This window comes from Pygocentrus nattereri, chromosome 3 (genome assembly GCF_015220715.1).
Source record: "Pygocentrus nattereri isolate fPygNat1 chromosome 3, fPygNat1.pri, whole genome shotgun sequence".
Taxonomy (NCBI): domain Eukaryota; kingdom Metazoa; phylum Chordata; class Actinopteri; order Characiformes; family Serrasalmidae; genus Pygocentrus; species Pygocentrus nattereri.
In genome coordinates this window covers 50,493,907-50,519,668 of record NC_051213.1, presented here as the reverse complement: position 1 = coordinate 50,519,668, position 25,762 = coordinate 50,493,907, and the positions used below count along the sequence as shown (strand labels likewise).

The window sequence follows — 25,762 nt, the reverse complement described above, 5'->3', positions numbered from 1 at the left end:
ACCCGTGTGTGTTGTGTGTTTAGGTGGTGGTGGGCGATGTGTGTGTGTCCATGCGCGTCACACACTATGGTAATTGCTGCTCTGAGTGCCCGCCGGGCACCGGGATGGTGTCTGAGTGTGGAGCAGAAAACACAAAGTGCCAGCCGTGCCAGGATGGTGAGTATTAAACAGAACCCTGCAGGTTTCTCTTCACATTAATCCCTACAGAACCTTAAAGGGCAACTCTACTTATTTTTTAAAATTCCCCCATAACTCAGTGCGTGAGGTGGAATCAGAGGTTCAGAGGGTTTGGAGTGAACCGGTTCAGACGTCTTTACAGTGGTGGTGATGGGAACCAGGTGTCGCCATGACTACAACACAGATATAGACACTTTATTTACCATCCAGAACCACCAGAGAACCTACACGAGTCTTCTGAGCTCATATGGAATGTTGATGATGGAAAACAGTGGAAAATCTGGAATAATGAGTTTTCTTTGGGGACTATTTTGCCGCACAGCGCCCTGCATGTCTCCCTCCACCATGAATGGAGTTGAAGTTCTCTAAACTCTCATAAAACAGCGTCTCAGTCATCAGGCAGTGAATTCAGAACCAGTTCATGTAGGAACTTTCTGTAGGAGCTTTTAGAGGGACGTCTGGTTCCTATCACCACCACTGTGAGGAGCTTTTAGAGGGACGTCTGGTTCCCATCACCACCACTGTGAGGAGCTTTTAGAGGGGACGTCTGGTTCCCATCACCACCACTGGGAACGGTTCTGACACTGTCAGTTTATCTAGAACAGGGCGTTTCACACCAAACCTGCTCTGTTTACATCTTAGTTTAAAAAATAATGTTTTTAATAACATCAGAATAATATACAATAGAAATAGGTGTAGTGTACACAGTGATAACAGCTGTAGTGTAACCATGGGAACAGGTGTAGCATTGTAGCGTATGCCTATGATGATCACAGACTGTGTGGGTCGTATGGACATGTAGTTTTAATGTAAATATGCTGTGATTTGTAAGATTAGGTCAGCATGATCGCTGCTCCTCTCTCTCCTCCAGGGGTGACGTTCTCAGACTCTGCCGATCTCTCCAGCTGCCTGGCGTGCGCCCGCTGTCCGCCCGGAGTCCCCCAGCTTGCGCGCTGCACCACGACCCAGGACACACAGTGTGATTGCGGCATGGGTTTCTTCCTGTGGAGGGACGGGAACAGCACGGCGGGCCGCTGCGCCCCTTGCAGCGTCTGCGAGCGCGGCGAGGGGGTCACCCGCATGTGCGGACCACTGGGAAACACGGAGTGTGAGCCGTGCCTACTGGGCACCTTCTCAGAGGTGCGGAGCGCCAGCCAGGCCTGCCAGCCCTGCACCCGCTGCAAAGACGATGAGGTGGAGATCCGAGCCTGCCAGCCCAACTCAGACACACTCTGCATGGGTGGGTACAGATTACAGCTACGTCTAATCTCAGCTGTCCAAGAACCTGCAGACACGCCTCCAAAGCTCAGTCTGAGAAGCTGGTTGATGATCAAACCCATTCAGTGGTGCTGAGGTCTGGACTCTGGGGTGGTCAGTCCATCGTTCAGCTTCTTTGTTCGATGTGTCCGTCTCCTTTTCTCAGTGAGGTTCTTTTTGATCAGCTACACGTCCTTTCAGACCCACAGCGCTGAGTGGTCTCCTCACAGTGGAAGGATGGACAGAAACACCTGTGGAGGTTTTCAGATCTGAAGTAGCTTGATCTTCTCCTCTCTCTCAGAGATCAAAGCTTTCAGTGCTGCTTATCTGATGGGGGCAGTTTTGGGCTCGACCAGCTCTTCCAGGTGGTTGTTAGGAGCCACAGTATCTCCGGAGCTTTTAATCAGTTTTTGAACAAGTGGATTACCTTCCATCTAACCTAATTTAAAGGCCCAAGTCTCACTGTTTGTGTAGTAGTCGTACAGTCATTAGTAGTAAGTGCGTTATACTTTTAAAGAAAAGGTACATTAACAAGACGTTTTTAGGCGTTTCTTAAATGGGTGCGCTGACACTGACAGTCTGATCATGAAAGGCAGAGTTCTGCAGTTTATTATGGTTAATAGTGACGTTATTGAAACCGTTACATTCAATCCTAACAAAAGCTGATGGTCACAGCCTGTCTCTCCGTACTGAGAAGCTTTTATCCTGTGTGTGTGTGTGTGTGTGTGTGTGTGGTGTTATGTGGCCAACATGTGGCGAGCAGCTGTTCACGGCGCTGTAAATGTGCAGCAGTTGGAAAATCACACTCTGCTTTTTCAGTCTCTCTCCTTCATTGATCTCTGCAGGACAGTCCCGGCGCTTTGCGGCCGTCTGAGTTGATGTTCACTCAGAAATCAGCCGTGCGGCGTTCGCCGTGGCCTGTAAACGGCTCTGAGCGCATCTCTTCAGAATCAGGGCCGGCCTGTCTGAGCTTCACACTCACAGCCTGTTAAAGACCTGCGGGGCTCGTTTAGCAGGTTTACAGGTTTGGAGGTTAAGCAGCTGGTCAGAAGGTCACGACCACCACTGCCTTCACACACAGGCACACGAGAAGATGAATGGATTTTCTTCTGTTCTTTGTTCTGCTGTGTAGTTTTTATTATTGGTGGCGGTGGTGGTGGCGGTGGTGGTGGTGGTGGTGGTGCTGCTGGTGGTGTTAACCTCTGAAATATTATTTGCACCCTTTTGCCTCATTTTCTCATCACTTGTTACCTTAGTAAAACCATATCAGTGTAATTCAACCATACAGAGGGGTGCAGCCCTGGCGTAACCATGGAAATAGGTGTAGCATAATTTTACAAATGGGTGTAGTGTAACTGTGAAACAGGTGGGAACAGTTGTAGCGTATACAATGAAAGCGGCTTTAGCATAACCACGGAAATGAGTAACGTTTGCAGCGGAAATGATTGTAGTGCAGTTCTAGTGTAACCATGGAAACAAATGTAGCGTATTAGCGTGTAGCATATACAGTGGAAATGGGTGTAGCCCTAGTGTAACCATGGAAACGGGTATTCCACTGTTGCACTGATCAGTATCTGGGCAAAAGATTTCCAGTTCTAACATCTGGATTACAGCTGTGCAGAAAGACTAGAACAGCACTGTTTACAGTTTTTGGTCAAAAATGTGCATTTGGCTCATAACGACTCTGTAAATTCGACCAGGCTGCTGCAGGAACATGTGATGTGTGTTTGGCGGGCCTGGAAAGGGTGGGTGCAGTGAGGAATGCGCTACTGAGTGATGGGGGATTCCCCCTTTGGCAGAGAACGAGCTCTCCAGCTTTGCTGAGGTGCCAGAAAGTAACTGCTGCACCATTTAAGGTGGAACGGATAGAATTTTGTATAGAATTGTGAAAAAGCTCGTGGACTTCCCCTTCAAGTCCAGGGTCCGGTATTATCAGAGGTTGGTCCAGTCAGAGGAAACAGAAGGTTTAAATGCAACATGTGGTTGATCTTCTGTTTGCTTGTGTTCCTGCAGAGCGAGAACTGAACATCATGTCCCGGCCGGCGGGCTCCGAGGGGCCGTTTCCACGCTGGCCCGCTGACACCATGAAGGAGAGCGGAACGGCTTCCGGCTCCGAAGCTCCTGAACTCACCCCACAGGACCAGGGGGGCAACAACATCCTGCTGTACGTGTCTGTGCTGGCAGCTGTGGTGCTGGGACTGCTGATCTACGTCGCCTACAAGTGGTGAGTGAGGGCATCGAGCTGCAGGTGGTCAGGTGTAGTAATATTTAATGATGAATGCGCTCAGAGTAAAAATCATAACAGAAATATGGAACTGGTTACATATAAACACTAGAAAAGTTTTTTGTCTGGGGGGTGGGGGCTTATTCTGCCCCCCCCCAAAAAAAAAACAAAACAAATTAAAATACATCATTAAAAATAATTCATAGCAAAATCTATATAAACTGACATGATGCTGATTGAAGCCGGCGTCATACAGTCTAACGCCCAGACTGTAAAGCCTCACTGAGTGGTGGACTAATAGAAGTGTGTTTGCATGTCATTAGCTGGAGGTCCTTTCAGCAGAAGAAAGCTCTGGGAAAAGCTCGCGCTGGAGAGCTGAATAACGGCGCCGAGGGAGAGAAGCTGCACAGCGACAGCGGCGTTTTCCTCGACTCACACAGCCAGCAGGACGGTCAGCCCAGCAAAGGTGAGCACGGAACCAGAGATGGACCGGTCATTGATTTTGAGGCTGATACCGATCACTGGTGGCATTTCTGCACGATTGGCAGCTGATATCGATCGAGGGCGGGGCTGGATGCCACCTTTAAAGGTTCTCTACAGCAAAACAAACTCCTTCAGAAGCTCCACCCCCAATTTCAGTCGCTACAGTTGCTGCTGTTAAGCCACAAACATTAGCAGACGAGACAAAGCAAAAGCAGAAACAGAGCAGCCTCCTCATCCGTTTTCATGCCTTTGAACTCCTGAAGCTGAAGCCAGATTATTTTTTGCCAGCTACCGGTCAGATTTGCTCGGTGTGCAGCTTCAGCCTCTGGAGGAGGTGGTGGGGCTTCCTGTGCTGCTGTTTCTTTGGTAGAATAGTTTGCACCCACTGTTATCTATGAAGCACCTGGCTAATGGTGTTCTGTCTCCCCCTGCAGGCAGTAAGCGGGACAGCAAGCAGGACACCCGGCTGTACATAAACCTCCCCCCACACCGGCAGGAAGAGGTGGAGCAGCTGCTGGAGGAGGGAAGTGGGCGGTGCTGGAGACAGCTGGGCGGAGCCTTAGGCTACGAGCAGGAGCGCCTGGACGTTTTCGGGCGTGGAGAGGCCCCCGTCCGCACGCTGCTGACGGACTGGTCTCAGCAGGACGGCTCCACACTGGGCCTGCTGTGCTCCGCCCTCGCCCGCATCGAGCGGCACGACGTGGCCAAAGCCCTCACCGCCCCCGCCCAGGGCGTGTCGGTCGTCTGAAGGCCAGGACGGCTCTCTAATGGCGCGTTTCCACCGCAGGAACTTTTAGGTGTTCACCAAACAAAGGAGCATTCTCTGCACTAGCGCCCTCTAGAGGCCTGTATTTGACACAAGCACCTCGTTGCTCATTTTAACACTTGTGTTTACTGGAACGGAGATGAGACTGTTAGTGTTTCCACCGGACGATGCACGGTTGTTGGTTCCTACTACAAAATATGAGCTTTTCTACGGATCAGGAACGTCTCTGATTGGTCAAACGCGAGATTCCCAGAACACTCATATTTGGCATTATTTATAAAAACACATCATGGATACCAGCAAAGCAAAGTGAGAAGGATAACCAGCATTTAAAATGGAAAAGTGGACTGACCACGCGAAGTGATTCTGGAATTTCAACATCCTCATCCGCGTTCTGCAGCATCGATATCGGAGTATTCCACCGATTTTTACAAATTTCAGCATAATTAAGTGGTTAAGATGTAAATAACGTAGTTAAAGTAGTTTGGTGTGAAACGCTCCACCAAATTTGCAAAAATTCTGCCTTTTTTTCATTGTGTGAGATGTACTGTTAATGTAGTTATTCTGAGTGGTTTGGAGTGAAACTGCACAACGCTCATAAAACAGCGTCTCAGTCATCAGGCAGTGAATTCAGAACCAGTTCATGTAGGAACTTTCTGTAGGAGCTTTTAGAGGGACGTCTGGTTCCCATCACCACCACTGTGAAGAGCTTTTAGAGGGACGTCTGGTTCCCATCACCACCACTGTGAGGAGCTTTTAGAGGGGGACGTCTGGTTCCCATCACCACCACTGTGAGCAGCTCTGACTCGGGTCCGTTCCTCTAGAAACCAAACCGCTCTGAACGGCTCTGTTTACATCTGAACCAGTTAATTATGCAGAAATTTAGAAAAATTGGTGGCACTCCTCTTCAGCGTGAACATATTTATGTGTTGGAACATTGCAGCCTTGTTGATGTCGGCCGTTTGGTGGTGAATATCTGGGCCTGTTTAATCGCTGCCGCTGCTCCCGGAGGACTTGGGGATGTTATTATGATGATATTTTCCCTCAGTGCTGTTTTCCAGGCTCTCTGAAGGAGCATTTTCCATCGGATTGGAGCCAGACGTTCTCCTCCAGTTACATACGAAGTGTTTCCTCTCGCTGACGCAAACATCGGTGATTATAACGAGCAAAAGAGGCGAAGCGTGAAGTGATTTACTCCTCTGATGTTTAAAACAGACAGAAAAAGGCCTTTTGTGTTTTTGTCAGTAAATTCTGACAGTACAGTTAACGAAGCACTGTCTCCTGTCTGTCTCCTGTCTGTCTGTCTCCTGTCTGTCTGTCTGTCCTCTAATGGGGCTTCATTGTTGATGAAACACCCCAAACGGACGAAACACCCTGCCGTGTAACGGCCACGCCCCTCCGAGTGTAGCTGTGTCTCTGTGTACAGGCAGCGCCGTGTTTGAACTGTCTTTGCTGTTTCTGTCCGTCAGGAATGAGTTTTGTGTTCTTTGTGTCTTTTTTCTTGTATTTTAATTAATGAATTCAATAATAAACACGTGATTAAGGGATGGTAACATTTTCACGTTGACACCTCAGTGTGGCTCAGTGTGGGTGTGTGAGGTCTGAACGGTGCAAATCTAGAGAGGCCCAAATATTCTGAGGAGAGCACCTGATACTGGTCAGGCGATCACCATATGCCTTCAGGTGGGCACCAGATATGTTCATTTGGGCAGCAGGTACTATCAAGTGAGCACTGGATACTGTCAGCTGAGCACCATATACTTTAAGGTGGGTGCCTGTTACTGCAGTGAGCACCTGATACTATCAGATGAGCACCAGGTACCTTCAGGTATCCACCAGATACTATGATGAGCATCAGATAGCATCAGTTGAGCGACAAATACTTTCAGGTGAGCACCGTATAGCTTGAGATGGGCAGCAGATCATTTCAAGTGGGCACTACATACTTTCAGGTGAGCACCATATACTTTGAGGACGGTACAAGAGGGGTCAGTGAATCGCCGGTTTTGGACTGGACAGCCCATCAGCAGCACTCTGGACGTCTGATCATTTTAACAGCACCGAGAGACGGAGGTACAATTAATGAATAAATAAAGGGAGGAAAGTGTGAGACCATCCGTCCAAAAACAAACAACATGCAAGGCAAACAATATTCAGTTAACACATTTGGAAAATAAATTAATAAAATAAATATTATTTATATATATATATATATATATATATACACACACACACACTATATTTCCAAAAGTATTCGGTCGTCTGGCTTCACACTTGTGAACTTGAGTGACGTCCCATTCTTAATCCATAGGGTTTAATATGATGTCGGCCCACCCTTTGCAGCTATAACAGCTTCAGCTCTTCTGGGAAGGCTTTCCACAAGGGTTAGGAGTGTTTATGGGAATTTCTGACCGTTCTTCCAGAAGCGCATTTGTGAGGTCAGACACTGATGTTGGGCGAGAAGGCCTGGCTCACAGTCTCCGCTCTAATTCATCCCAAAGGTGTTCTATGGGGTTGAGGTCAGGATTCTGTGCAGGCCAGTCAAGTTCTTCCACACCAAACTGGCTCATCCACGTCTTTATGGACCTGCTTTGTGCACTGGTGGGCAGTCATGTTGGAGCAGGAAGGGGCCGTCCCCAAGCTGTTCCCACAAAGTTGGGAGCAGGAAATTGTCCAGAATCTCTTGGTGCTGAAGCTTTAAGAGTTCCTTTCACTGGAACTAAGGGGCCGAGCCCAACTCCTGAAAAACACCCCCACACCATGATCCCCCCTCCACCAAACTTTACACTCGGCACAATGCAGTCAGACAAGTACCGTCTCCTGGCAACCGCCAAACCCAGACTCGTCCATCGAATTTCCAGACGAAGAAGCGTGATTGGTCACTCCAGAGAACACGTTTCTGCTGACCCCCGTCATTTTACGTGGCCGACCACTTCGTGGCTGAGCTGCTGTCGTTCCCAATCGCTTCCACTTTGTTATAATCCCACTGACAGTGGACTGTGGAATATTTAGTAGTGAGGAAATTTCAGGACTGGACTTGCTGCACAGGTGGCGTCCGATCACGGTACCACGCTGGAATTCACTGAGCTCCTGAGAGCGACCCATTCTTTCACTAATGTCTGTAGAAGCAGTCTGCAGGCCTAGGGGCTCGGCTTTATACACCTGTGGTCATGGAAGTGACTGGAACACCTGGATTCACTGATTTGGATGGGGGAGTGAAAACTTTTGGAAATATAGTGTATATTTCCCATATGGGATAACCAGCAAACACAGCTTTGAACATTACAACACAACAATTATTAATGTTCCACAGGGATTTTCAGACTTTGGGACACATTTACTTCCAAACAATGGGATCTAACTGCTCAACATGTGGCTATGAGGGACAGGGATGCAGCCTCACTTCCTGCCCGAACATGCAGGGGCGTGGCTAAAACAAGACGTAAAGTTTTTTGATTTAAAAAATAAACTCATGATAAATGTAAATCTTTCAGCTTCACTTCAACTTAATGGAAGACTCAATAAACAGATTTACCCTCATTTTATTCTCATGTTAGTAAATAAACAGCTTCACAGGTTATTTTCCCAAATGACCGTTGACTGTTCTCCACAGTAATGTATCTAAAGGTTCCGAGTTCAGGAGGTCGGTCGGTCCAGTTGGGGCTTAGAAGGAGTTTGTTCCTTATTTTTTCGTGGGCGCCCAGTTCAGAGCCCCTCTCTCTGAAATCTGTTAATGATTTCTTATCCTGCTCCGTTAAGAAGCAGCAGAGAGGTTTTGGGCTCAGGGCTGCTTTGCATGCCGTCACGCACCACAGCTGGAGCTGCTTAACTGTGGTTTGGAACAGCCTGGTGGAATGCCCTGCACCACGGGAGGAGAGGAGGAGACCAGGGGGGCTGTGGAGAGTTCAGTCAACGACAAAAGAGCTCTATAATGTTCATATGATCCACACAGTCGCTCTGACAGACTGTAATACACTACAGGAAGCGTAGGGGGCGATACGGCTTCTACTGTTTCATTTAAAAAGCTCTATAATGTTCATATGATCCACACAGTCGCTCTGACAGACTGTAATACACTACAGGAAGCGTAGGGGGCGATACGGCTTCTACTGTTTCATTTAAAAAGCTCTATAATGTTCATATGATCCACACAGTCGCTCTGACAGACTGTAATACACTACAGGAAGCGTAGGGGGCGATACGGCTTCTACTGTTTCATTTAAAAAGCTCTATAATGTTCATATGATCCACACAGTCGCTCTGACAGACTGTAATACACTACAGGAAGCGTAGGGGGCGATACGGCTTCTACTGTTTCATTTAAAAAGCTCTATAATGTTCATATGATCCACACAGTCGCTCTGACAGACTGTAATACACTACAGGAAGCGTAGGGGGCGATACGGCTTCTACTGTTTCATTTAAAAAGCTCTATAACGTTCATATGATCCACACAGTCGCTCTGACAGACTGTAATACACTACAGGAAGCGTAGGGGGCGATACGGCTTCTACTGTTTCATTTAAAAAGCTCTATAATGTTCATATGATCCACACAGTCGCTCTGACAGACTGTAATACACTACAGGAAGCGTAGGGGGCGATACGGCTTCTACTGTTTCATTTAAAAAGCTCTATAATGTTCATATGATCCACACAGTCGCTCTGACAGACTGTAATACACTACAGGAAGCGTAGGGGGCGATACGGCTTCTACTGTTTCATTTAAAAAGCTCTATAATGTTCATATGATCCACACAGTCGCTCTGACAGACTGTAATACACTACAGGAAGCGTAGGGGGCGATACGGCTCCTACTGTTTCATTTAAAAAGCTCTATAATGTTCATATGATCCACACAGTCACTCTGTTATTAAAGGGAAAAACAATTATTATTTTTTTAATTATAATGTAAACAGAGTGGTTGGGTTCCTAGAGAAACTTACCAAGTCAGAACTGTTCACTGGTGGTGATAGGAACCAGACGTCCACCAGATGTACATCACAGAAAGTCCCTACTTAAAGGGCCAGTCGTGGGCTGTAGGTTAGGGAACCAGCCCTGTGACCGGAAGGTTGCCAGTTTGATCCCCAGAGCCGACAGTCCGTGACTAAGGTGTCCGTGAGCAAGACGCCTAACCCCCAACTGCTCCCCAGGCGCTGCGGATAGAGCTGCCCACTGCTCCGGGCAAGTGTGCTCACTGCCCCCTAGTGTGTATGTGGTGTTTCACTTCACGGATGGGCTAAAAGTCGTAGGTGAAATTTCCCTGCTGTGAGACTAATGAGGGTCACTTAATTAAATAATTAAATGGTTATGAAGTCGATGATTGAGACGCCGTTTTATGATCGTCTTGAGAACTTAAACTCCATTCATGGTGGAGGGAGACATGAGATGCAGGATGTTCTAAGGCAGTCTAGTCCGCAAAGAAGTTATTTCAGATTTTCCAGTATTAACATTACATATGAAACTCAGTTTAGCCCCGCCCACCCAGCCTACAGCCATTTGTCCCACCCAGCCCACAGCAGTTTAGCTCCTCCCATTCAGCCCACAGCAGTTTAGCTCCTCCCATTCAGCCCACAGCAGTTTAGCTCCTCCCATTCAGCCCACAGCAGTTTAGCTCCTCCCATTCAGCCCACAGCATCTTAGCTCCTCCCATTCAGCCCACAGCAGCTTAGCTCCTCCCATTCAGCCCACAGCAGCTTAGCTCCTCCCATTCAGCCCACAGCAGCTTAGCTCCTCCTTCATGGCATGAAGCAGGAGACTACAAGCGCCAGTCAATTATTTTTACAAAACAGTTTATTTTAAAATGTTCTTTACACTCAGTATGACAATGTGCTTGCACAGTACTTTACAGTGGAGTGGGGCGAGACTCCGATTTGTACATTAAAAAAAATCTAGTCTTTCTGTAGAGAGAAAGAGGAAGAAACAAAAAGGAGGAAACAAAACAAAAACAAACCCAAAAACACACCCCCCACCTTTAAACCCAACCCAACACAGAGCTGTGGAAAGCGTGGTTACTATGGGAACACCGTTGCTGCTGGCAGGATCGATTCTCTTCCCGAACGCGTGTCGGTTTATGAGTTTAATTACACATATTTACACGATAAACCATGATCTCCACAGTCCTTTTACAAAGTCTCTTCTTAATTAAATGGTCTCAAAAACTATTTCTCAATATATTCACATATAAAGCAATATAATACATGTTTTGAGGGGGTGGGGCGGGGTTTAATGCAAATGAGAGAGGTGGGTGAGTTCATTAAGGGCAAGAGCTTATGGGAGGATAACCCTGATCGACTCGAAGACGGGGAAACGAGAAAGATCTTCACATTTGCCTGTTTGATGTGAGTAAAAGAGCGATAGGTAATGAGAGTTAATGTAAAACAGGTCGATAAAACAGCGAATGCTACATCCCCCCGTGGTGAGGAGGGTAAAAGTGGGCCGACAGCGGCTTAGACTGGATGGAAAAAGCATCCTTCACGATTTGATTCACTAAAAGCTGAAAAGAAAAATAAAATAAAACATGACAACGTAGCAGGACGTCCCAAGAGCCACGTCGTTGTTTGATGCTTTAAGTGAAGTTGAGAACTTTCCCCTGGTTATCCTGAGACCGTAACTGGTCCTGAAACTGTCTGAGCTGCTAGAACAGCTCCTCTTCTCCTGTTAGCCTTAATCAACAGCTGGTTCGGAAACAACTGCCTCCCCAAATCGGACGGCCGACAGTGAACGAGACCTAAAAAACAACATATGGATACATGGCAAGACATACATGCTGAAGAGGAAGGAAACCGAGCACGGTCCTCGCCGGAGAGTCCAGGAGGTCGAACGCTGAGAGCAAACATGATCCAGAAATCGTACGTGTGGAGAGGTAATTGCGGAAAAAGGCTAAAAGCGTACATGATAATCAGGAGAACAGTCTGTGTAGCACCCTAAGTGTGTCCTCTGCTGTGCTGACTGGCTGTGGGACTTTTCTCATCATTATAATAATAATAATAATAAATCATAATAATAATAATAATAATAATAATAATAATAATAATAATAATAACAATTATAACCATAATAACATTAACAATCTCCTCTCCTTGCAGGCGGCAGAGCCTTCAGAGCAGCAGTTAGGACGAGTTTTTAGAACAAAGTCAGTATAAAAACACACGTAACGGGCCGGTCCGCAGTTCCGCAGGCTCGACCCGCTCGGACACCGAGCCCTCGGCGGGCTAGTCCAGCTCGGTGTCCTCTTTGGGCCGGTACACCGCGCCGAACTTCTGCATGTACTTCTTGATGTACTCCTTGGTCTTGTGTTTGACGTTCTCATTGCACTCTAGATCCTCGGGGTTCTTGCAGGACTTGAGTTCCTTGTTCATCACTCCGTGAGTTAGCTGAAAGCACACACACAATTACATAGACACACATTTATTTCACACCTCGTATTAAGTACATATCGATTACGGCTGTCGTTATCGATTACATTAGCTATCGAGTGAGCAACACTGAGTACGAGGAAACCCACACCAGCAGGAGCGCACATTTAAACCGGTAAATGCTTTATTAGTCTTTTTTTTTTTTTAAATCTCTGGTGGCCGTTATTTCATAAGCTTGCTTATTACACAAAAACTAACCATAAGTACCCTGCTCCCCGGGCGCTGTGGACAGGGCGGCCCACCACTCCAGGCAAGCGTGCTCACTGCCCCCTAGTGTGTGTGTGTGGTGTTTCACTGCACGGATGGGCTAAATGAATAATAAAGGATAACTTATTACGTTCAGCTCCGTGTGTCCATGTGATCTGAGGAGATCTGGCCGTTTGAGTTCTTATTCGTAGCCCAAACTCATTGGGTGTGTTATTATCTTTCCTCGCCTCGTCGTCTAGTCTGAGCGCCGGCACGACAAAAAGAAGGAATTCTGTGACAAGCCGACGTTGAGCTCGTGATGCTCTCCGTTTTGGAAAACTATTAAGACTTTGAAGTGGTGTAACGATGCCCAGCCTAAGTGTAACTGCTTGTTTACTAGGTTGTATAAAACTTCATATTGTGTTTAACTGTGTTTATTCACAGCATCTGCCCATTGACTTCTATTATAAGTGAGTTTACAGTCAAGTGAGGGGAAATGCGTTTATTATTGTTCGTGGTGCCACCACTGGAATTACACAGGGAGGGGAAAGAAGGACAGCGAGGCAGAGCGAGAGGACAGAACGGTTCATATACAGCGTTTGCTTATTGACTAATCTGGTGATCATTTGCTGTCTTTGATCATCTTTTCATCCACTTTTAATCCCGAATTACTGATTTTGCCTAAAGCACCAACATGTCGTGTGGTGATTCGGCCAGAACATCTGGTGGGCCCTGGTGGGAACCGGGTTGGAAACCACTGATTTAGGGTGGTGTTTATACTTGTCGTTGGGTTCTCTTGGTTTTGGATCAAAGCAGAAAATTATACTTTGTTGCATTTTAGTTGTTTTGTTTAGCGTTCATGCCAACAACATTTACCATGAACCAAACGATGCAAACTAAACTCCCGTTTTGGCAAATTATATGACGTACAGTAACTGAAAACGTCCACCGAACTTTGAATCGAGCTGTTCTCTGTTCTGTCCAGGCTTGCTGGTTTTATCTATTTGTGATTTTAGAGCGAATATATATAGTGGTGCTTGAAAGTTTGTGAACCCTTTAGAATTTTCTATATTTCTGCATAAATATGACCTAAAACATCATCAGGTTTTCACACAAGTCCTAAAAGCAGATAAAGAGAACCCACTTAAACAAATGACTCAAAAATATTATACTGGTCATTTGTTTACTGAGGAAATTGATGCACTATTACATATTTGTGAGTGGCAGAAGTCTGTGAACCTTTGCTTTCAGTATCTGGTGTGACCCCCCTGTGCAGCAATAACTGCAACTAAACGTTTCCGGTCACTGTTGGTCAGTCCTGCACACCGGCTTGGAGGAATTTTAGCCCATTCCTCCGTACAGAACAGCTTCAACTCTAGGACGTGGGTGGGTTTCCTCACATTAACTGCTCGCTTCAGGTCCTTCCACAACATTTCGATGGGATTAAGGTCAGGACTTTGACTCGGCCCCTCCAGAACATTAACTTTATTCTTCTTTAACTTTCTTTGGTAGAACGACTTCTGAGCTTAGGGTCATCGTCTTGCTGCATGACCCAGCTTCTCTTAAGATTTAGTTCATGATCAGATGTCCTGACATTTTCCTTGAGAATTCTCTGATATAATTCAGAATTCATTGCTCCATCAATGATGGCAAGCCATCCTGGCCCAGACGCAGTAAAACAAGCCCAAACCATGATACTACCACCACCATGTTTTCCTTTCTCCAAACATAACGCTTTTCATATAAAACCAAAAAGTTCTATTTTGGTCTCATCCGTCCACAAAACATTCTTCTGATAGCCTTATGGCTTGTACATGTGATCTTTAGCAAAATGCAGATGAGCAGCAATGTTCTTTTTGGAGAGCAGTGGCTTCTCCTTGCAGCCCTGTCATGCACACCATTGTTGTTCAGTGTTCTCCTGAAGGTGGACTCATGAACGTTAACATTAGCCAGTGTGAGAGAGGCCTTCAGTTGCCAAGAAGTTACCCTGGGGTCCTCTGTGACCTCGCTGACTATTACACGCCTGGCTCTTGGAGTGATCTTTGTTGGTCAACCCCTCCTTTGGAAGGAAACAATGGTCTTGAATTTCCTTTATTTGTACACCATCTGTCTGACTATGGATTGGTGGAGTCCAAACTCTGTAGAGATGGTTTTGTAACCTTTTCCAACCTGATGAGCATCAACAGCTCTTTTTCTGAGGTCCTCAGAAATCTCCTTTGTTCGGGTCATGATACACTTCCATAAACATGTGTTGTGAAGAGCGGACTAGATCCCTGTTCTACACCTGACTCTAATTCCACCTTCAAATTAACTACTAATCTTACAGGTTCACAGACTTTTGCCACTCACAAATATGTAATATTGGATCATTTTCCTCAATAAACAAGCATAATATTTTTGTGTCATTGGTTTAACTGGGTTCTCTGTGTCTACGTTTAGGACTTGTGTGAAAACCTGATGATGTTTTAGGTCATACTTATGCAGAAATAGAAAATTCTAAAGGGTTCACAAACTTTCAAGCACCACTATATATATATATATATATATATATATATATATATATATATATATATATATATATATATATATATATATATATATATATATATTTTTTTTTTTTTATATAAAGCGCAATCTACTGATTATTCGGACGATTAACTGACTAATTGCTTCTAAGGTCAAAATATGCTTAACTAAAAAACACACGCATGCTCACACATCAGTTCCTTACTGTGGGACGGCAGTAGGAGAACGTAAAAAACTCAACAGCAGAGTATCTGCAGACATATAGCATCAAAAAAAGGCCTTAAAAAGGACTAAATTGAGCATTAAATTAAATTCAGTGTCACTGAATGAGAGGACACCCACACCAGCAGGAGCTCGTAAAAGGAATTTACACAAGGCAGGTGTGCAAGCGCCCTGACAGAACTGCAGCAGGGTCTGTCTTAATCGAACCTGAACATGCCTTTAGTGAACAGGCACCTTTTCCTGCTTCTATTTTTCACAGGTAGACAAACAAGGTCAGTTCTCGGGTCCTTACCTTCCTGGCGAGGTGTTTGAAGTCCTCGGTGTTGCCGATGCGGCCCAGTTTACAGTCAGGCTTTCGGTACGGATTAAGGCATTGCACAATGAACTGAGACATCTGACCAGAGAAACAGGAAACAGGGCAGAAAAACAAAAAAGAACTGCACTGTTAGAAATGAAGGTTCTGTTCAGGAACGTTTCTCGTTCATCAGGGTACAAACAGTGTAAATGTTCCCTCAAAGGTTCTACAGTGGTTCTAAGGTCTGATTGTGGAGCTTAAATCAGTTCCTCCAGGTGAAAAGTTGGTATTTGTTCCTTTTCATAACCGAATGTTTTAAAACAGAGCAGTAGAGTAAAAGCCTGGAGGCGAGGCGAGGCGGGGTGTGTGGAGTCAGTCCAGCTTAGATCAGATCATCTCAGTGGATTTTGGTTCAGTTATGTTCCCTGACTGAAGGGACTGAGATGGAGCTTTGAGGGAACCACCCCAGTGACGAGTGGCAGTTTAGCTTAATTTCTGAGCGTGTAGAACGTCTGGCATGCTTTACAGCGTTTGTAATTGTGCTGTTACTACATTACCTGTGTAACTTGAACCGTTTTCAGATTTGACAGCTAAAATAAAATTTAAACTAAACTAGAAATGTTTAATACTGTGTTTCTGGTGAGGAATCGGAAGCGTACCTCCTTGCGGAAGACTTCTTTGCTTTTCTTTGCGAGCTCGCTGGAGGTGTCTGCCTCTGCTGTCTTGGTGGAAAACTGTAAACACAGACAAGTTCACACAACAAGGATTAAACAGACTCGTCTTACTTGTTTCTGCAATGCAAATACGGTCAAAGTAAGAGGACTTTGCATTATTACACCTCTACAAATCAGCACACGTCTGGGTTTTATTTGATCTGATACTCTGTAGAAATGATTAGAGCCCTGCAGAAACACAAAGTTCTCCTCGTGCCTGTAAAGTCCTAAAAAAGTCCAAAGGCTTAAGACAATGAGAACCGCACACAGCCTGAGTGGCTGCAGGGATGGGAGCAGTGAGGGACAGCGGGACGACAGATTCGCCGTGACGGCCTTTCAGGCGCCTTTGAGCAATATTCTGAAACGTTTACTAAACCGAAAGCTTTAATTCGGCGTGACCTGCTCTTTTTGCATCTCCTAAACTCGTATCAGATGGGAGAAATGTTTTTAGACTGAAGTCAAAACCAGCGTCGTTGAAAGCTTGGAGGCAAATTAAAGCATTTTAGATCACAAATGTGCCTTTTCTCAACCCCAAAGTGCTGTCTGTGAGGACAGGCCGCAGCTGTTACCCATTACAGTCTGCAGCATCTTCAATTAGACAGAGCGGCCAGAACAACCTCAGAGCCTGGAGGGGACTCCAGGACAAGTCGGCGCTCTTCCAAATCCTCACTGCTTAAAATTAAAGACACAATCTGGTGAAAAAAATCTCTTATTTACACCAGTGCAACTCTCCCCGCACCTAAAATGTAGACGAAAAGCCGGAATATCGCTGCTGGCGGAACGAAACCTCATCTCCAAAATGACGACTTTACAGAAGGAGGAAAAAACACTTTACTTCTAATGTAAGTCAATGTAATCAGACTTTTTGGGCCGTTTCTTCTGGTTTACTGATCATGAAACATATAGACAACGTAAAGAAAAGGCCAGCAGGCGTTTTCAAACCATGTCAAAAACTATAAAAACACAAAAGTGGAGATTTTATACGTATATAAGACTATACCAACAGCGGTGAGATATTCGGTGCTCCCCTCAAACTATGGACTTTGATATTCGTCCATCTGTAAGAACCAACGAACGCAGACCTGGTTAATGGGCTGAATTAATTCATTGGTCATATTTCATTTCTATACAACCAGATTCCAATCCCTCGTTATCCCTCAGAACTAAACAGACTGTGCTTTAAAGACTGCCCTATGTAAATGAGGTCTGTTCCGATTGGCTGGGCCTCATTCAGAGCGCAATCCAGGCTGAAACAACCTTTTTAACCTCAGTGTGAACGGGCTGATGAACAAGCAGACGCATGTAACTGTGTTTTTGTGACAAAAACCACCAAATTTGAAACCGCAGCTTCTATTTACGAACGTTTTCTGAAACAATCACATCTGCAAAACAGCTGCTTTTTTTAATCAGAAGAAAAGGAGCTCATTTTTAATGATATGGGACGGATGGACGGACGGATGGACGGACGGACACTTTATTGATCCCGTGCAACACTGTACAGTAACTGTAATAAGGGTGTATAACAGGAGTAATAAAGGTAAAGATCTTCTCTACAGGCAGATAAAGAAACAGAAACACACCAACCTGTAATAAGATCTGTAACCTGAGATGAGACGCAGTGCAGTAATGACTGTACGAGGAAGGACAGGGAACGGCGTATAACGACCACTGAATGAATAAATATGTGCAGATATTGGTACCAAATAGTGTCCAGATGTGCAAGATGCGCAATAAGGTATGCAGAAAGTGCCATATGTGCAGCAAGGTGTCCAGATGTGCGGATGGATAAAGAGACATGATGAAAGACCTTTGTGACTTGACGGAGTGGTTTCTCACACTGTACGACGCACCGTTCTCTATAAACATGGACTGAAGCACTCGAGTCTGTGTTTATAGATACCAGCGTGTCAGAAACCACATAATTAACCCGGTTCGTGTGTGATGTCATCACGCGGTCAGCCCCACGCTAATAAGCTTTATTTGTAGCTACATCAGCCTCACAGTTTCAGCGCTAAACCCTCAGACACAGAGCAGGTCTCGGCTGATCCACTACATCTGTGTAACGGAGGGATTTCGGTCTGAATCCTAACTTTAACGTCTGACAGCAGAGAAGAATCAGAGTGGTTAAATACCTTTGAGGGGTTTTCATCGTATGTCGGCGTTCCGAGGTCCATCTCAGCCTCGTGCTCCACACTGGCCTCTTCCCCAGCGCCCTCCCAGCTAGGAGGATCCCACTGCGTTTGCCTAAAAGATGAAGAGTAAAGCCTATTAGATCTCTTTCTGAATAAACATCAACGTTATATTACATTAGAGCCCAAGGCCCAGGGCCCTGATTACTGTCTGACTCCTGTAGACCTGGAGTTTCCCCGTTATCTGATTACTGTCTGACTCATTTAGACCTGGAGTTTCCCCGTTATCTGATTACTGTCTGACTCGTGTAGACCTGGAGTTTCCCTGTTATCTGATTACTGTCTGACTCCTGTAGACCTGGAGTTTCCCCGTTATCTGATTACTGTCTGACTCCTGTAGACCTGGAGTTTCCCCATTATCTGATTACTGTCTGACTCCTGTAGACCTGGAGTTTCCCTGTTATCTGATTACTGTCTGACTCCTGTAGACCTGGAGTTTCCCCCGTTATCTGATTACTGTCTGACTCCTGTAGACCTGGAGTTTCCCCCGTTATCTGATTACTGTCTGACTCCTGTAGACCTGGAGTTTCCCCGTTATCTGATTACTGTCTGACTCATGTAGACCTGGAGTTTCCCCCGTTATCTGATTACTGTCTGACTCATGTAGACCTGGAGTTTCCCCCGTTATCTGATTACTGTCTGACTCCTGTAGACCTGGAGTTTCCCCCGTTATCTGATTACTGTCTGACTCCTGTAGACCTGGAGTTTCCCCGTTATCTGATTACTGTCTGACTCCTGTAGACCTGGAGTTTCCCCATTATCTGATTACTGTCTGACTCCTGTAGACCTGGAGTTTCCCCGTTATCTGATTACTGTCTGACTCCTGTAGACCTGGAGTTTCCCCGTTATCTGATTACTGTCTGACTCCTGTAGACCTGGAGTTTCCCCCGTTATCTGATTACTGTCTGACTCCTGTAGACCTGGAGTTTCCCCCGTTATCTGATTACTGTCTGACTCCTGTAGACCTGGAGTTTCCCCGTTATCTGATTACTGTCTGACTCATGTAGACCTGGAGTTTCCCCCGTTATCTGATTACTGTCTGACTCCTGTAGACCTGGAGTTTCCCCATTATCTGATTACTGTCTGACTCATGTAGACCTGGAGTTTCCCCCGTTATCTGATTACTGTCTGACTCCTGTAGACCTGGAGTTTCCCCGTTATCTGATTACTGTCTGACTCCTGTAGACCTGGAGTTTCCCCATTATCTGATTACTGTCTGACTCCTGTAGACCTGGAGTTTCCCCGTTATCTGATTACTGTCTGACTCATGTAGACCTGGAGTTTCCCTCATTATCTGATTACTGTCTGACTCCTGTAGACCTGGAGTTTCCCCATTATCTGATTACTGTCTGACTCCTGTAGACCTGGAGTTTCCCTCATTATCTGATTACTGTCTGACTCCTGTAGAACTGGAGTTTCCCCGTTATCTGATTACTGTCTGACTCATGTAGACCTGGAGTTTCCCTCATTATCTGATTACTGTCTGACTCCTGTAGACCTGGAGTTTCCCCGTTATCTGATTACTGTCTGACTCCTGTAGACCTGGAGTTTCCCCATTATCTGATTACTGTCTGACTCATGTAGACCTGGAGTTTCCCTCATTATCTGATTACTGTTTGACTCCTGTAGACCTGGAGTTTCCCTCATTATCTGATTACTGTCTGACTCCTGTAGACCTGGAGTTTCCCCATTATCTGATTACTGTCTGACTCCTGTAGACCTGGAGTTTCCCCGTTATCTGATTACTGTCTGACTCCTGTAGACCTGGAGTTTCCCCGTTATCTGATTACTGTCTGACTCCTGTAGACCTGGAGTTTCCCTCATTATCTGATTACTGTCTGACTCCTGTAGACCTGGAGTTTCCCCATTATCTGATTACTGTCTGACTCCTGTAGACCTGGAGTTTCCCTCATTATCTGATTACTGTCTGACTCCTGTAGACCTGGAGTTTCCCCATTATCTGATTACTGTCTGACTCCTGTAGACCTGGAGTTTCCCCGTTATCTGATTACTGTCTGACTCCTGTAGACCTGGAGTTTCCCCGTTATCTGATTACTGTCTGACTCATGTAGACCTGGAGTTTCCCTCATTATCTGATTACTGTCTGACTCCTGTAGACCTGGAGTTTCCCCATTATCTGATTACTGTCTGACTCCTGTAGACCTGGAGTTTCCCCGTTATCTGATTACTGTCTGACTCATGTAGACCTGGAGTTTCCCTCATTATCTGATTACTGTCTGACTCCTGTAGAACTGGAGTTTCCCCGTTATCTGATTACTGTCTGACTCATGTAGACCTGGAGTTTCCCTCATTATCTGATTACTGTCTGACTCCTGTAGACCTGGAGTTTCCCCGTTATCTGATTACTGTCTGACTCATGTAGACCTGGAGTTTCCCTCATTATCTGATTACTGTTTGACTCCTGTAGACCTGGAGTTTCCCTCATTATCTGATTACTGTCTGACTCCTGTAGACCTGGAGTTTCCCCATTATCTGATTACTGTCTGACTCCTGTAGACCTGGAGTTTCCCCGTTATCTGATTACTGTCTGACTCCTGTAGACCTGGAGTTTCCCCGTTATCTGATTACTGTCTGACTCATGTAGACCTGGAGTTTCCCTCATTATCTGATTACTGTCTGACTCCTGTAGACCTGGAGTTTCCCCATTATCTGATTACTGTCTGACTCCTGTAGACCTGGAGTTTCCCTCATTATCTGATTACTGTCTGACTCCTGTAGAACTGGAGTTTCCCCGTTATCTGATTACTGTCTGACTCATGTAGACCTGGAGTTTCCCTCATTATCTGATTACTGTCTGACTCCTGTAGACCTGGAGTTTCCTCATTATCTGATTACTGTCTGACTCCTGTAGACCTGGAGTTTCCCCGTTATCTGATTACTGTCTGACTCCTGTAGACCTGGAGTTTCCCCGTTATCTGATTACTTTCTGACTCCTGTAGAACTGGAGTTTCCCCGTTATCTGATTACTGTCTGACTCCTGTAGACCTGGAGTTTCCCCGTTATCTGATTACTGTCTGACTCCTGTAGACCTGGAGTTTCCCCGTTATCTGATTACTGTCTGACTCCTGTAGAACTGGAGTTTCCCCGTTATCTGATTACTGTCTGACTCATGTAGACCTGGAGTTTCCCTCATTATCTGATTACTGCCTGACTCCTGTAGACCTGGAGTTTCCCCATTATCTGATTACTGTCCGACTCCTGTAGACCTGGAGTTTCCCCATTATCTGATTACTGTCTGACTCCTGTAGACCTGGAGTTTCCCCGTTATCTGATTACTGTCTGACTCCTGTAGACCTGGAGTTTCCCCGTTATCTGATTACTGTCTGACTCCTGTAGACCTGGAGTTTCCCCGTTATCTGATTACTGTCTGACTCCTGTAGACCTGGAGTTTCCCCGTTATCTGATTACTGTCTGACTCCTGTAGACCTGGAGTTTCCCCGTTATCTGATTACTTTCTGCAGGGCCAATTACTAAGCGTGATGAATCACTACAGGACCTACGATTCAACATCAAGGTACTTGAGCCATAAAACGACTCTACTGCGATAATTACAAATGTGTGATAAGAGCCGAAAGCAAAAGGAAACCCTGTCCTCGCACTTATTTACCTGATGCTTATATTCATGGGGTGGATAAACAATACTTGAAACAGGATTTATCCTAATTATTATTAAGTGTGTATTACGTTAGGAGCCTTGCCCAGTGACTCTTACTGGAGTATTATAGCAAGTTTCTGAGTGTCTGAACAGGGAGGACAGAAGTCTAGCGTAATCCATTACACCCAATACTGTTCAATAACTCCACTGACCGAGGCCAGAAAGAAACAGCACCCTCTTGTGGATCAAGGCAAAAATGCATTTTGGCGATCTATCAGTCTAAAAATGGGCTTAAAGAACGAATGACCGAATAAATACACAGTCCCGCCTGTTTCAAGTGTGCAGGGTGATCGTGTTCTGGCCACTGATTATTAATGACTTCCCTAACAGAAGAAACAGCACCACCTTGTGGATTAGGACAGAAATGCATTTTGGTAACCTATGAGTGTAAAGATGGACTTGACAGGTTAAAAACAAATAATTCAATAATAAAATATTGATCCTTAGGTCTTGGTGTGTCAATACAACTTTTAAACCCAAAAATAATATAATACTGCAAAATTATACTCTATCAATTTTTTCCCAGCATGACCAATATTCAAACTTCTGATCTGACAGCGGCTCCGTCGCTTCAGAGTCTCTGCTGGCTCCTTAATGAAGTGTGCAGTTAAAAATGTACGGAAAATGTAAGCACTGACACAGAAAAGCTTGCCAAAAGACTATATTATTATATAATATAGTATATTAATATAGTATATAATATATTAATATAATATAATAATATTACTCCTCAAAAGTTTAGTCTTATTTACGTTTGTTGTGTAATAATAACTTACACAATGTGAATTTACAACATCACAAAAAGTATTTAAATGCACCTTTACTTCTGAAATATGACAAATTATGGATATTAAATTCATTCTTCTGGTTCTACAGTTCTCTGTCGTTCTGGACACATCTAACATTTCTTTGTTTCCATTTACAGCTTCACACCCACTGAAAGCTGTGGCGCTGTTCAGGACGAGCACATCAGAATCATGTATTTGAAACCCGATCGCTTTTATATTATTGAAAACACTGATTTCAGGCTTCTGAGCGGTCCTAATGCATCATGCCTGAGTGTCTACAGTGAGCACGGTGCTAACCTGTAACTGAAAGGAACGGTGGTCATGGTAACGTCTCAGCGGTGGAGTTTCATACCTGGTGACTACATGGTAGTAATAGATCTTTCCCTCCGGGTCTCGCGCCACCTTCCAGTTCGGAGGCAGGATGATGGTTTTCGGTTTGGGGGGTGAAGGTGGAGGAAGGTCCATGATACTGTTGGGTACAATCATCTCCTGCAGGAAGGAACAATGAGGAGCGTGGGCGTGTTAGACTGGACAGTGACGTATGTGTGTATACACACGTGTACATATATTTTACACACATATAAATATAAATATGCAGAATGTAAAGCATTCTGAAAACTATAAGTCAGAACGTTTCCCTTTTGGTATAAAAATGGTTTTAAATTCACACTGGTCTGTCTGGTCAGAAGCTCTGCCATGATTGGCCAGAAGGCTGAACCTGATTGGTTAGAAGCTTGGAAGCTTAACCGATCATACGCTCGACGCCCTGAACGGCCCCCTGAACCGCCAGGCGCTCGGTGCCCTGAACGGCCCCCCCTGAACCGCCAGGCGCCCTGAACGCCCCCCCCCCGAACCGCCAGGCGCTCGACGCCCTGAACGGCCCCCCTGAACCGCCAGGTGCTCGGTGCCCTGAACGGCCCCCCCTGAACCGTCATATAAGCAAAATTAAAATCAAGTCTCTTTCTGAGGGCCTCTTTTAGGAGATATAATACATATCCTGATCGGCAAGACTTGACAGTCAGGATTAAAACAGACAGCAGCACCCCCTGGTGGCATCTCCGTTACCTGTTGTACAGTCTGAGATGTGACTATTGTGGTCACTGTGCCGCCCTGCTGGACCACCACGCCCTGCTGGTGACCGGTGTAGACCTGCTGACCGTGCAGGTAGCCAGTGGTCGGCTCCGTGTACGTCTGAATGGACACAAAAATGGGGCAGAATGAGCAACGGCTCATGTACGTGATGACGTGAAATCCACACTTCTGCAACATTTTAGTGCACAATTACTGCTTATTTGCCAATTTTAATACCAGAAATAAAACAAAATGTGACCTGTGCAAAACAAAAAAATTGTAAACATTTGGAATCATGTGGACAGGGGCTTTAGGAGAATGTGGAAAATCAAGAAAACGTGGAATCCGACCAGGAGAGTGTGTATCAGTGCTGCTGTGTGGTGAACTCCACCTGTATGACCGGAGTGTTGGTCTGCGGGTATCCTGCGGGGATGCTGTAGATGGTCTGGCACGGCTGGCCCTGGTAGTAGATGGCGGTCTGCGGCTGGGCCGTGGCGGAGTACTGCTGCGCGGGCTGCGTCTGCACGGTGACGGCCTGCTGCGTGTTGGGGTCCCACAGTGTGGCGTAGCCCTGTTGACCCGGCACCTGCGGGGTGGCCGTCTGCGCCGGCACAGACAGAACAGCCACACCGGGGTCCTGCGCCGGTACTGCGGGCTGAACAAACGGCTGTGGCTGCGTGCCGTGAGCGGACATGTGTGCCAGGCTGGATGCCGTGCCCGCCTGGGTGGTGCTGGGGGTGGGAGAGGTCATGCTGAGGTCGGCGATCAGTGGCTGGGTGGGAGTCTGTTCAAAGGAGACCGCCGGGGTGGTGCCGCCCGGAGCCACACTGATCGGCTCCATGGACGGAGTGGGCAGCAAGACCTTGCCTGCATTGGGGTTTGAAGGGTCTACGTAGGTTTGAATGGGGTAACCGGGTGGGTAGGTCATAAAACCTGGACTGGAAGAGTAGACGAGTGGATCGAACACCAGCCTCTGAAGCTGCTGCTGCTGCTGCTGTTGCTGCTGCTGCTGCTGTTTCTGAGCCTCTCTCTGAGCCACCTCCTGCTCAAACAGCTTCCGACGCTCCTCGGTGGACAGCTTGTTACGAGACTCTTTCGTCTGCGGCTTCTTCTTACTGTTGCTGGCCTGATCGTAGCTAAAGAAAAACCCATAGGTCAGTATTTACACAAACGTCAGGCCGTAAAATTTTAATTTTTAAATTTACCGTAAAATTTTATATTTACAAATATACAAGTATATTTATAACGTCTGTGTGACTTTAAAGTGAAATTCCACTTTTTTTCATCAAGATTTTAGTATAATTAAACAGTTAAGATGTAATCAGAACCGTTCCCAGTGGTGGTGATGGGAACCAGACGTCCCCCTCTAAAAGCTCCTCACAGTGGTGGTGATAGGAACCAGACGTCCCTCTAAAAGCTCCTCACAGTGGTGGTGATAGGAACCAGACGTCTCTCTAAAAGCTCCTACAGAAAGTTCCTACATGAGCTGGTTCTGAATTCACTGCCTGATGACTGAGACGCTGTTTTATGAGAGTTTAGAGAACTTCAACTCCATTCATGGTGGAGGGAGACATGCAGGGCGCTGTGCGGCAAAATAGTCCCCAAAGAAAACTCATTATTCCAGATTTTCCACTGTTTTCCATCATCAACATTCCATATAAGCTCAGAAGACTCGTGTAGGTTCTCTGGTGGTTCTGGATGGTAAATAAAGTGTCTATATCTGTGTTGTAGTCATGGCGACGCCTGGTTCCTATCACCACCACTGTAAAGAC

General features: G+C 45.9%; 2 protein-coding genes across 2 annotated transcripts in view; one reads left to right on the top strand and one right to left on the bottom strand.

Moving 5' to 3' along the window:
* The window catches only part of nradd (neurotrophin receptor associated death domain), a 52,101-nt gene extending 46,652 nt beyond the window's left edge, over window positions 1-5,449 (top strand). Inside the window, exons 2-6 of the mRNA XM_037536800.1 lie at window positions 24-156; window positions 1,049-1,417; window positions 3,448-3,658; window positions 3,982-4,124; window positions 4,576-5,449. Coding sequence (XP_037392697.1) covers window positions 24-156; window positions 1,049-1,417; window positions 3,448-3,658; window positions 3,982-4,124; window positions 4,576-4,889 — 1,170 coding nt within the window. The 3' untranslated portion in view covers window positions 4,890-5,449. The remainder of the gene's footprint in view (window positions 1-23; window positions 157-1,048; window positions 1,418-3,447; window positions 3,659-3,981; window positions 4,125-4,575) is intronic.
* Window positions 5,450-10,681: 5,232 nt separating this feature from the next.
* The window catches only part of setd2 (SET domain containing 2, histone lysine methyltransferase), a 42,475-nt gene continuing 27,394 nt past the window's right edge, over window positions 10,682-25,762 (bottom strand). The window contains exons 16-22 of the mRNA XM_037536221.1: window positions 24,382-25,126; window positions 23,985-24,110; window positions 23,272-23,408; window positions 18,399-18,510; window positions 16,213-16,287; window positions 15,551-15,652; window positions 10,682-12,282 (exon numbers count right to left, since the gene is read on the bottom strand). Coding sequence (XP_037392118.1) covers window positions 12,121-12,282; window positions 15,551-15,652; window positions 16,213-16,287; window positions 18,399-18,510; window positions 23,272-23,408; window positions 23,985-24,110; window positions 24,382-25,126 — 1,459 coding nt within the window. The 3' untranslated portion in view covers window positions 10,682-12,120. The remainder of the gene's footprint in view (window positions 12,283-15,550; window positions 15,653-16,212; window positions 16,288-18,398; window positions 18,511-23,271; window positions 23,409-23,984; window positions 24,111-24,381; window positions 25,127-25,762) is intronic.